This window comes from Tympanuchus pallidicinctus, unplaced genomic scaffold (assembly GCF_026119805.1).
Source record: "Tympanuchus pallidicinctus isolate F22 unplaced genomic scaffold, pur_lepc_1.0 scaffold16, whole genome shotgun sequence".
NCBI lineage: Eukaryota > Metazoa > Chordata > Aves > Galliformes > Phasianidae > Tympanuchus > Tympanuchus pallidicinctus.
In genome coordinates this window covers 7,416,875-7,429,514 of record NW_026294679.1, presented here as the reverse complement: position 1 = coordinate 7,429,514, position 12,640 = coordinate 7,416,875, and the positions used below count along the sequence as shown (strand labels likewise).

The 12,640-nt window shown below is 39.2% G+C and overlaps 1 protein-coding gene across 2 annotated transcripts in view; it reads left to right on the top strand.

Moving 5' to 3' along the window:
• FHIP2A (FHF complex subunit HOOK interacting protein 2A) overlaps positions 1-11,503 on the top strand; it is a 33,196-nt gene extending 21,693 nt beyond the window's left edge. For both annotated transcript variants that reach the window (XM_052677229.1, XM_052677230.1), the window contains 4 exons: positions 1,565-1,708; positions 6,137-6,277; positions 7,549-7,652; positions 7,748-11,503. In XM_052677229.1, the coding sequence (XP_052533189.1) occupies positions 1,565-1,708; positions 6,137-6,277; positions 7,549-7,652; positions 7,748-7,853 (495 nt within the window). In that variant the 3' untranslated portion in view covers positions 7,854-11,503. The remainder of the gene's footprint in view (positions 1-1,564; positions 1,709-6,136; positions 6,278-7,548; positions 7,653-7,747) is intronic.
• Positions 11,504-12,640: the final 1,137 nt, after the last annotated feature.

Below are 12,640 nucleotides of genomic sequence, written 5' to 3'. Positions count from 1 at the left end.
GGAAGATGGGAAAATTCCGTTTTTATTTTCTAATGAAATCTCAGCTTTAGAGATTTCTTTTGATTGTGAATCCACCTTGTATTACTCTAGTGGGAATAACGGATGGCATTAAATGCATTAATATTCATATAACAAATACACTGAGAGAAAATCTGAACTGCAGATAGGTTCTTAATTTGCTTTTGCATTTATCTGCATTCTCTTGGAGAATTGCCTGCCAAGCTGTTTGAAAGGACTAAAGGGAAATTAAAATGCTGCATAGGAATTATGCAATCTGGGACTTCAAAAATAAAGGCACATCATAGGGAATGCACAGCCTGAGGCGTTCAGGTTTCCAGTTGATAGTTCTGGTAGGAAGGGAAATCTTTATGATTTACTAATTTGAAATAAATACAGCTTTTGTTTTCACAAATGTAGTCTGAAGTGTCCTCGGTCAGAGGTCACTGTTTATTTTCTGCTTTCTTACTGAAGCCCTGTGACTCTTGTATAATAGAAAAAGTTGTGTGCAGGAAAGTAATTGAGGGCTGTATTTTGTAGGTTCTTTAAAAACTCCGTGGTCTCTGAATTGTGATATCAGCAGTTTAGGATGAGAAGCTTGGATTTCTGTATTTATTGTATTGTTTTATCTGTAGTGTCTACTGAAAAGAAAGGGAATAGAAAATAGAGAACAAGGAAAGAAAGGTTGAGGTAGAATTCCCCTATGTTCTATTCTTAGATGCCAGAAAATACATATCATCCTTGTACTTCTTTTTTGCCTTGGGAAAAAGAGTATTCTGGGAGTTATTAGAGAAAAGAATTGGTTTCTGTCACTTCCTGACAGTGATATGGCTACTCTTAAAATATTTCTCCCCTAAGAATAGCACTGCCTATTGCTGTTACTACATCCAAATAGCCTTTCTGCTTCCCTACGTCTATTCCTGGAGGCCTGTGCCAGTATGTAAGCTGCACGCAGTGAAGTCTGTTTTGCCTCACTTTTGCTACTGTTTCCTTTCCTTCTTTCCTTAATTTGGTTCATATTTGGTGCTTCTTTCAAGGTATAATTCCAAGAGAGTGAGACACCAGGCAGCTCCCAGCAAATCAGAGGCAGAAGCCGATAGGCAACTGGGAAAGACTGCTGTGGGTGGTAGGAAACAGAGGGAAGAGAAAGCCCTGCAGTACGTTGAGTTTGTATCACCTGCACATCCACGTGCCTTCCCTGTCCTGGGAACTGGCGAGCAGTCTGGGTTGGATGTTGAGATAAGCTGTGCATAATAATCAAACACAGATTATTAAGCTGTGCATAATAATCAAAATGAGTATTTGCAGCCTTACGTTGTTTGGTCTCAGATGATTTTGGGAAGCTCTAGCTTTTTGTTTCTGAAACTAACCTGGCAGCATGAATGTCGAGAGGCAAATGAAGTGCCTGTATGGAAACTGATAATGTTTGTTTTAGAATGAATATTCTTTTTGGACTTAGATTTCTCGTGTAACTACAGATTATGGTTTTAAGGCTTAGATACTGTTATAAAGAAATGAAACAATGTGCATAGAGGTTTTGAGTGTTTTCCTCACTGCTTTTTCCTAGTTCCGGGATTACTGTCTCATCTGCTTACGGTGGGAGTGGCCTGGATCTCCCAGGTCTTTGGAAAAGTGCAATTTAGAAGCGTCCTTTTTTGAAGGCCACTTCTTAAAAGTCCTCTTTGACAGAATGGGCAGGATTCTCGATCAGGTAAGAAAAAGCAGGTTATAAATTCCATTTTTGTTGCTTTCATCACTACTAAATGGCTTAGTCTCCATAAAGTCAAGTGGATTCCCATAATTCAGTGGTCTGTTACAACATGAAATTATTATATAAAATCCCATATCCATGTTGCAGGTAGGTTGCAGGATGTTATAGAGATGTGTATTCTCTTCTGAAAACCAGAACAAAACCTTCTTCTATATGAAGCATGGTACTATTGTCACTAGGCACCTTTTTGTGTACCAGATGTTTTCTTGACCAGTGTTGTCATTGAAATGCCATTTAAACTGATGAGTAAGACAAGAATATCCTAATGGTAATGGAAGAGGCTTAGACAGTATCTTAGAAACTCACAAGTATTAACATCTCTGGTTCAGTTTTCATTTTCTAGTGTATGCATTCAGAAAGCACGTACATTTTTTCAGCAAATAAAATGCTTTATATCTCCTTTCTGCCCTATTTGAATTTCAGTCATTGTGTAAGATGAGATGCTGTATGACTTGTAATGTTTTCCTATAGTTAGGAAAAACTGTTACCATTCCGTGGAAAATTTCTAGAAGGTATCTTTTTCCATCTGCACTTTACAGTTTGTGTTTTGTTCTTTTTTTCCTCTTTCATTACATTGAAATAATAACTGAATAGCTGCCAAGGGCAAACAAATGAAATATGATCTGACAGGATCCTTGTCCTGAAAAAGACATGTCAGATCCAGATTAGTATAAAGGAGTTTAAAGAAAGTGAATTTTCCTGCTCTGTGTTTCTTTCTGCATCTAGCCAGCCTGCATGACCTCATCTTTCTGAGCAGAAGCAAAGTGAAGGCTCAGGGAGGTGAAAAGGAGGTCGCTTCATGTTTCTTTGCCTTTGCTGAATTCTGGACTTAAATTAGTCAAGTCAGTGTTTTTATTTTCAATGAGGAAGATAACTTTCTTTACTAGTGAAAACGATCCCTGAGGGTCTAGATTACCCTCCCTGTAACACCAGATGGAGTAGATGCAGTAGTACCAATTTTTTGGAGGTTTGCACAATTCTGTTCAGTTTTGCACATGCAGCTATCTACAGAATGACTGATAGTTGTGATAGTGGCAAATTTCCAGCTTACAGACAGGACAAGAGTCATTTAGACATACAAATAAATGCACAGGCAAGACGGCAGGAAGCCAGCAGTTGTCTCTCTGTAAGTCAGAGTAGGTCAGCTCTGTGAATGTGTAGAGGAGAAGGATGTTTGAGAGTACCAACGTGTATCATTCAGAAGTCAGAAAAGAAAGCCAAACACTTCTGTTGCTGTGTTGTGTTTTGATTCTAGTAGACTTGTACTGTGCTTTTGAGTATTTGAAATGGTTATAGATTGAAGTCATGAAGAGATCTGGTCATCATCAGCTTTCAGGAACAAGAAGCCTTGTGGATATGAAAACCTTGCCTGCACAGCAATCCATACATTATAAAAAGTAAATGAAGTGAATTGCATCCCCTAAGAAAAGCTATTGCATCTGTCAGATACATGGAACTGCAATAAAAATAGCATCTGGCATGGAAGCACAGCACCCATTTTGATAAACTGCCTGTCAGCATGACACACATTTTGAGCTAGTCAAGCAAGGTGTTAGGATCTGCAGTGTCAAAAATGCTGGACTCCAGAAGAAGTAAAATGATCTGCCTGAATTAAACAGCAGGGATAAATTCTTCCTATATTGTACCAGAAGCTTGCCTTAAAAAGAAAAAATATAAAATAAAAAAAAAAAAGAAATTCCTTGGGGTTATTCATAGTGAAATGCATAAATCACATAGAGCAATGTGGAAAGTTAGTGTATCAGTAACATTTTGATCATATATATGTCCAGACAATGTAAAAAATGGGAAAGAGCCTTTAGTTAGGGATCATACAGTACAGCTTACAGATTGTATTTGATGTCATTTTTGCTTCATCATACTGCTTTAGGTAGTTCTTGTGTATTTATCAGTTTTTATCAGCAGACACCACAAGGCTTCACAGAGGAGGTCAGTATTATTAACCAAGTTTCCTGACAGAGGACAGCTGAGGCACCAAAGTGAAGTAATTTGTTTCAAGGCTGTTCAAATCTAGTACCTCATCTGCGAGGCACAGCCTGTTTCCTCCTGCTAATGTTAAACATTGAATTTCTATGGAACTGTTTCCTGAGAATTTTGAAAGAATTTCCTGAACTCCAAATCTTGCTGGTTTTTGCTTCTACAATTATAGAGAAGATGTTTAGGCTGTCTGACTGAGTCTGCTGACATATGGACAGAAATAAAAGCTCAGCTTTCCTTAATGCTCTCAATTAGTTTAAATCACAACAGCAATCTCTCTGAACAATGCAGCACGTGTTACTACTTTGTTTCCTTTTCTTTGTGTGAACACCAGATAAATCTCATGGCTTCAAAGCCTCCTAATGAATTGACTGACTCACAACTGAAAGACCTTCTCTAACAGTTCAGTTTTACAGGCAGTGGAATGGATTTATGGAAGAAATTTGTGTCTGCATCTGCAGAGTAGCTTTTATCTTCCACAATAACTCAAAAGGTAGAAATTCCTGTTACGAAGAACATCCATGGCCCAGGGTGTGAAAGCTTCATTTGTTAAAAAGCTGTAGCTGGAATTTCGAGTATGGAAATGACTACCAATGACTGGGAGAAATAAATATGTTCACTTCAAAAGATCTGTGAGACAGGTTGCCCAAGGAGGTTGTGGATGCCCCATCTCTGGAGGCATTCAAGGCCAGGCTGGATGTGGCTCTGGGCAGCCTGGTCTGGTGGTTGGTGACCCTGCACACAGCAGGGGGTTGAAATCAGATGAGCATTGTGGTCCTTTTCAACCCAGTCTATTCTATGATTCTGTGCCAGCTCCCTTTGCAGTGCCACAGGAGGTAGTAGCAAGTTCAGGATTAAGATACCAAATGTTAGTTAAGCGTCCAAATCTAGTAAGGGGAAATTCTGTCAGAGCAGCCCCTGTAGTCTTGGGAGTGTTAAACTGAAAAACCAGTAGGTGTCTTTCAGTGCAAAGTGAATCACCATCTCAGCTTATTTGACTGGCAGGTTGACTCAGTAGCCTTCAACTATCTGTTGCCATTTTTGTGACACCCAAGATACTCCCTGAAATTTGCAGTTACAACACAGATCTTTCAGGATCCACCTCTGTGGAACTGTCAGAGAGATTGACTGGGTACACCTGTGCTTCTGAGGTGGCATGAAATGTTTGTAAGCAGTTATATCAAGTGTCAAATCTCTGTTGAATAGGCTAATGAGAGTTCAAGTAAACATATCTGTCTTAAACTGAAGTCTTCCAAATCTTATTGTGGAACGGGTAAGAAACCTCCAGTTCTTCAGTGGGATGCTAACTTCAGAATGTAAAGGTGATAATTTGAGGTTGTGAACACACATCCTCTTTCAGATGTGATCATAACCATTGAGCATGTTAATGCCAATATATTTCTGGCAGCTAAAGGATTGAATGAGGGCCCATAATCTATTTCGGGTAGAATCAAATAGAATAAGTTAAACCATCCAGGCATTTGTAAGGTTTTCAGACTGGCATAGGCCTGTAGCAGGGGAATTTCTGTCCAACTCTTGCCATCGTTGTCTCTTCCAGCACTCAATGAGAGAAAATTTGACTAGTTTGGAAATCTTTGGCTGCATTAAATTGTAAGCTTATTTTCACTGTGATGAAAAAACCCAAGGCAAAAATAGAGTTCTTGGAACATGAGGAAGCTGTGGTGGAAGTACTTTCTTTTGTAGAAACAAGTTTCTTCCTAAGCTGGTGAAACACCTCCAACATAGCTCCTGCTTTTTTTAGTAGAAAGCCCTTCTGACTAATCGGCATCTTCCAGCATCTGACAGTGTTTCCTCTTCCATTTGATTATTAGTGTAGAGAGGAGATGGAGAAAAAAGCTTAGAATTTCATGGTGCCTTCCCAGCCCAGCAGTGTCTCATCTCCAGCAGCACGTTGCTACAAGATGAACAGGCCTCTGCCATGGTTCTTTCCAGGAAAAATGGAATGTTAGCTGTAAATGGGGATTTATCACTCTCAGTTTCCTGAGCTTGTGTAGTTTGCAGTCGTCTAGAAGCAAGATGTTTAATCTAGTTCTTTGTTTAGCAGCTGAGATGAAGAGTGATTTTATAAGAAGAGGACTTTTTATGCTACAAGAAACATTAAGTGTGCAAAAGCTTCATGTGGTTGAAGATGTTATGCAGTTAATATCTAATGCCTGACTATCATATTCCCTTCACTGCTGTTGTGGGACAGGGTTTGGGCCTGTCTTCTTCTAATCTAGCTTTTTATCTTTGTATATTTCTAGCTCTGTATGTAAGGTTCTAGTAGTTCAATAAACACTTGCTGGGTGAGAAGAGCTAAGCATGAAAATAATGAAGCACTGTTTTCCTTTTTTGTTTTGTTATTTTTTGCAGCCCTATGATGTTAATTTACAGGTTACTTCAGTGTTGTCCAAACTGTCCTTGTTTCCCCATCCTCATATACATGAATACCTTTTGGATCCCTACATAAACCTAGCCTCTGGCTGCAGGTCTCTTTTCTCCGTCATTGTCAGGGTGAGTAAACACACAGATAATGTTTACATACGGCTAAACAGCAGTGATATATTTAGTAACTTTGTAATGAATATTTAGAACTGGATAGTTTAGGTTGGCAAATGGCTTCTTACTGAAAATAAATACTTATGCTCTTGCTTTGGAAATCAGAATTCCATATTTTCAGCCAAAAATATTGAAAAATTTATTTCTCAGCATTCATTCTGATTTGCCAGAAGTTGTTTAGGGTAAAGGATAAATCTATGCATTCATTCTGTATAATTACTAAAATTTTGTTTTCTCAAGAAACCAGGTTGAAAAGAGGATGAAGGAAGCACTAATAGGAAACAGTTGTTTCCTATGTGTCTTCAGATTTGTTTGCTTGGTTTCAGTGTAATGTAAAATATCCCTTTTGGCAAAGATGCTGCTTTAAATTGGATCAGGTGACATTGTTGTCACTTGCAGGCAGTATCAGGTAGTGCTGTAAGAACAAAATAGAGGTTTACGCTTGGATAGGAAAGAGATGGCTTTGATTCATGCACAAACAGAAGACAGTCGTGAGCACCTGTGCGGGGGTGAATGTCTCTGCTCATCTGTTTTTTCTGCTGAAGGCTGTTCTTGGCAGTCCAGTCTGTGACCCTTTTCTGGATTCCACTCAACCATGAAGTGCTAGATTTATTGGAAATCCCCTTCCTTTCCCTCTGATTTTGTCTCTTCCTGCCAGACCTTCATCCTACAAGAGCTGGCTGTGTGCCTGTCACACTGCAGTTGTCTCAGTCAGAGATTCCTCAGCTACCCCCTGCACCAGCTGTTATTAAGCTGGTCAAGAGCCTATTAATGATGCCTGCCAATACTAACAGTGGGCTTAGCTCCCCTTTTCCCAACAGCCCTCCCCATTTAAAATATAGTCTTCATTCTCCCCTTGTTCTTTCCCTAAACTCATGAATTTACTGGTCAATTGCTTGCATCAATTACTTTACCAAGACAAATTAATCACTGACATAATTAAAATAAGTGAGTAATATAATTTATGGCAGTAGCAAGTAAGGCTTCAGAGTTTGTCCTGTTTTATCTCTACATTCTGCACCCACATCCTTGGCACTGTTACTGTCATCAGTGCTTATGACCACTCACCCTTTCTGACACAGATCAGCTATTCTGAGTATTACTTTGCGACTCTGTGATGATTCTGAAGTGGCTCCAATGTGCCAGGCACTGAAGATTGTCGTTTATGCTTGCTGTCAGTCACAGAGAGGTGTTACTTTGTGTGTTGATGGTGTTGTACCTTGCAGGTGGTTGGAGACCTCATGGTTAGAATCCAGCGCATCCCAGATTTCACTCCCAAACTTCTGCTGGTCAGAAAACGCCTGCTGGGCTTGGAGCCTGAAGGGCCTGTGTGAGTAAACGCATTGTGTGTTCTCCAGGACCCACTGCTGGGTTTTGTGTATGCCAGTCCTGACTCTCTGCTCCTTTTCCCCCCCTCTCTCTCAGCATTGACCACATGACATTACTAGAGGGTGTGATTGTGCTGGAAGAATTCTGCAAAGAGCTGGCAGCAATTGCATTTGTGAAGTATCATGCCTCGTCTACGCCGTAAGCAGCCTTGATGAGTGGCCAGGCTGTAAGATCACCTAGTCTATTTCAGTCCAAAAGACTACTGACAACACCCAGATGAGAAGAGGTGGTGTCTCCTGGCAAAGTGCCTGTTGGCTTTTGGCAGAATTGGAAGATAGATTACTTTCACCAGTTGTTGGCATTCACCGCATTACAAGGGACATGGATTGAAACGGACCTAGGATATGATTAAAGGCATTTTGGGAGAAACCAACACACAGCATTTCTAGCCACTGTGTGAAGAGCTGCAAAAGCTGCATGAAGAACCACAGACATCAGACCTTGGTTATTTTTCTGTTATGATGGCAGTGTTCAGGGAGTTTGGTCTATACATGTTCTGGGGCTCACGTGCACCAATTCGTTTTTTGTGACCATATTACTTCTAAACAGCAAATTAATTTTAAAACATTCTTATGTCCTGATTCTTTTTCTTCTCAAGTGGATATGTGAAAGGAAATCACACCTGCAGCTGTAATGTAATCAAAATGATAGTTGAAATTAAAAATGAAGATAAGTTCAAAGAATCCACTAATTCCTATACAGTGAGATATATTCATGAGGGTTTTCCTTTTTTTATGATGAATCTTAAAGACAACTCTCAGATTGATTCTCCTGTGGATTACTACAGGGGATACATTAGTATGAAACCCATACCAGTGAACTAACCCAGATTCAGAATCACATCCATAACAAATATCTGAATTACACGTTTATATCATATTTGTCTTTGTCTTTCCAAGTGATTGCTCTTCAGGTTATCTGTGTAACGAGATTTACTTTAGTTTTTTGCATGTGAACTCCATTTGCTTGGCTCTTGTCACCTTTACAGGAAAGTTAACTATAGGTCATTAGTTGTTGTTGCTGAAACAGTATTTTTAATTTCTTTTTAATTGCTGCTTAACTTGAATTGGTTTAACAATCTTTTGTGCCTTGAAAATTGGCAATATATATGTTCTGTAATTTTGGAAGTGTTTTTGTTGCTTATCTAACCCTAGCAGTAATGCCCAGCAAAAGATTGACAAATACCAATTCAGTTAAAGTGTTGACACCTTTTGTAGGACCAAAATTTGTGCCTGTTTTGCGTAGTGCTGGGGTACAGAACTGTATCTCAGTGAATTTTTTTCAGTATGACTGCTCTCAGCCCATTTGCATTGCTCAGACTTCAGGGAGCTTTGCTGCTATTTCTCCAGTGCAGTGGCAGCTGGCTCCTCAGGCAGAATTTGGGACTCACTGCTACCTAGGCACCAGCAGAGATCTGAGAGGCTGAGCCTTACCCTGTCAGGCACACACACTGATACGGGTGAGAGAGCTGTCCTGTTATCCATGCAGGTGTGCAGCACCTCTTTCTCCTCCTGTAACAGCATAGGCAGGCAAGGTAAGAGTTCAGCTCCTTGTGTTTACATTGTATTTCTTTGTCTTTCCTAGTATCCTATTTGCACAGTTAATGTCCATTTATGATTTGATTTCTTATATGCAAATACAGACTAATTCATCTGTATTCATATGACTCTGCCAAGAATCAGATTCTGCTCTGAATCCATCCCTTTAATTTTTTTTTTTTTAAATACATATATATATAGAATGTCAATGCTGAGAGGCCATTTAAGATAGGTTAATTAGAAGTGTTACAGTTAATGGGCTAAATTTATTCTTGTCACAGCAGTGAAGATGGTTCTGCTGTAAAAGCTTCCATACAGGTTCAGCTGGGGAGAAAGCCTGACTGGGGAACTGGGAAAATATTTTGGCAAATAAAAGCTGTGTTCAGTGGTCCCTGTAACTGGAAGGATTCTGTTTTTTTTTGCCAGATAAATCCTGGAAAGAAAACAAAAGAACCAACCTGGCTTCCTTACCCCATTATTTCTCTCCTGAATTTAGCCATGAAGTGTTTTCAGGTCACATTAGCATCATAGGATAAAAAGACACTTTTCTCATTTTTTGTTGTTTAGAAACATGCCTTGAAAGTAGCAGATAATTTTAGTTATACTAGAAACTGTGTTAATATAATGTACTTGACTTATACTATAGAACATATGCCTATGCAGTGATTTTTAATACAAACATTTGTTATAATTAAGATCCCAGTTCAGACAAGGAGTTAAACTACCTGAGTTAGGTGAAGCTTAATTTCAATAATTTTCCTAAATTACAGTTCCTTGCATGGATAAAGTCAAGCTGTTGGGCACAAATGCTGATGCTTCACTCAGTTTCAGTCTTCGTTGGTTTTTGCTTGTGCTAAATTACTTTTTCCTCCAAATTTCTGTTATTTATTTTTTTGTGTGTATGTTCCAGAATATTTCTGATGTCCTTATTTCAGTGCAAACTGGATGTGGTGATACAGCTATGAATGAAACTTGCCAGGGCTTTCCAAGCAACGTGGTAATTTGTAAAGCCATTCAGGAGTTGCCTGATCTTAAATGAAACCATTGGCATCAATGTTGTTTTCACTGATACCTGAATCCTCAGCAACAACAGCGATGTTCTTGTGAACCAGTGAGACTCAGTTGATAAATTTGTAAGAAATGGATCCATCCTAATAAGTGAAACAATCCTTATTGGTTTGTGAGTTGCCTACAAACCCTTAATTACCAGACATGGAGACAGTGGCGTTTATTTCTGTAAAAGTGATTTAATCTTCCTTAAGAGGAGGATCTCATCTAAGTTTGTTTTGTGACACTTTTCATGCACTTTTTTTAGTTAGTTGAGGTCCATCTTTTCACCTTTCCCATCTATGCATGTCATGGAGGTGCCCTTTTCGTTTCTCTCCGTGTTTGTATGTGGTTATTTATTACCCAGAGGTGGGCACCTGAGAAAATGCGTGGCCTGGAGTTGACAACGTAAGCAGACTCTCTAGATGTCAGTGGGAAATGCAAGTGCTTATCACCTTTGAAACTATGGCCATTATCAGTAGATTGAAATGCTTGAGAGGAAATACTAGAATAACTTTTGATTTCAAAAAGCAAATGCAACTACTTTTTAACCCTGATGCACGTGTGTAAATATGCACATTTTTACTTTTTTTTCCATTTATAGTATGTATTTGATTTAGACTCTGATAGAGAAAGTTTTGTAATACGCCATGTGCTAAGCTCCAGTAGAACAAGTTTGTCCTTAGTTGTTTTCCCATATGACTGTAATATTCCTGGTATTCAGATCCTGTCTGTGTAACGTTCTTACTATGTATTTGTCTGTGCAATATAAAAGCTGTGATTTGATACACAGCTTGAGTCTGGTTGTACATCACCTATGTATATATATACATAGATTATATATAATATGAGAACCAGAATCCCGAGCTTGCTTACACTACGATTAGTGTAAAGATTGTTGCACATGGTTTTACAGGGCACTGTAATCATGGAATGGCTTTGTGAATGCATGGTAATGTCTCCCATAACCTGCTGTGTGAGTTCACAGGTGACATTGTTTTTGTACCTGGCTGTCTCAATGTTTCGTGATGTGCTCGGTCTGAGGGTGACCTGATATTGTGCATCATACATGGGTTTTCAAACCGTGATCCTCAGCAGTTTCTGTGCCCTGTAAAATCGTGTAACCATATCAAATATATGCTCTTTGTTTTGCCTCCTGCCTTGTTTACATTAAACAGAGGATATTCAGTAAAATTTTTCTATTAAACTTGGTGTAGGTCACTTACTGACAGTGTTGCCACGGTTTCACAGGTGTGGGATTTCCAGTGAGGAATGCTGAAGCAGCCACATTACCAGACATACAATGTTAAGTTTTACAAGAGAAGCTGGGAGGAAACCCACCTTTTTGTGCTAAAAAAAACACATGCAGGATTAAAGGGGATATTCTCAATAGAAGTCAATACATTAATTTCAGTGAAGCAGCTGCTTCTGTTATTACAGAACCCACAATGGGCTTTCCTTAGATGACCTTGAGAAAATGTTGAATCTTTGTATCTTTGTTTTACATCCATGTCTTTGATCTTGAATTTTTTTTTTTTAATTTTAATTTTATTTTATTTTATTTTGAGTTTGTCCATCACTGCAGCATCTGCTGGAATAAACCCTGTGCTGTGCGGGGCTGAATGAAGTAGCATGCTCTTCCCCATGAAGATTGGAAGCTGGGGGAAATGGCCAGCATGCAGTCATCCTGAGCACTGATGAATGTCTGCTCTTCCCAAGAGCCCTGATATCTTTCAAGACTGGAGCTGCTCAAGACCTTTGTTTTCCACTGCATTTGAGTGCAGAATGCCTCAGTCACAACATCGGTTCATTGAATTGGGTACAAACGTCACAGATGTGAGCGAGCATCTTTTCCTCCTTTGGGGCCTTTGAGGAAGGCTTTGTTACGTGTTTTTATGTATTTTAAAGTTGCATCTTCTTAGTATGATTTTTGGTGTCCCTCAAGTTCTCATCATCTTTTTTAAAATCTTACTGCTCTGTAAGATTCCCTTTGAGGGCTACACTTGGATGTTAAGCTGTTTCTCCTTCTCAATATTTAACAGCTGCAAGTGCTCTCGCATCTTTAACAAGGAGAGCAACAGCAAGATGGTACACTTGACAGCTTTTTTACAGCTCTCAGCATCTTTCCCCCGTCCTCTTGGGTCTCAGAGATTGTCATCTCCCACCCCAAATCATTTATTTGCTGTGCCTGCATGAGGTATTTAGAGATCTGGGGACACGTTTGTTCTGCAAGCAGGGAGGAATTTGTATGAGAAAACTGCACAGTTTATATCTTCCTGTATTTTTCTCTGATATCCATGAAATCACTTCATTATTGAAGCATGTTTATGGCACTTGCATTCTA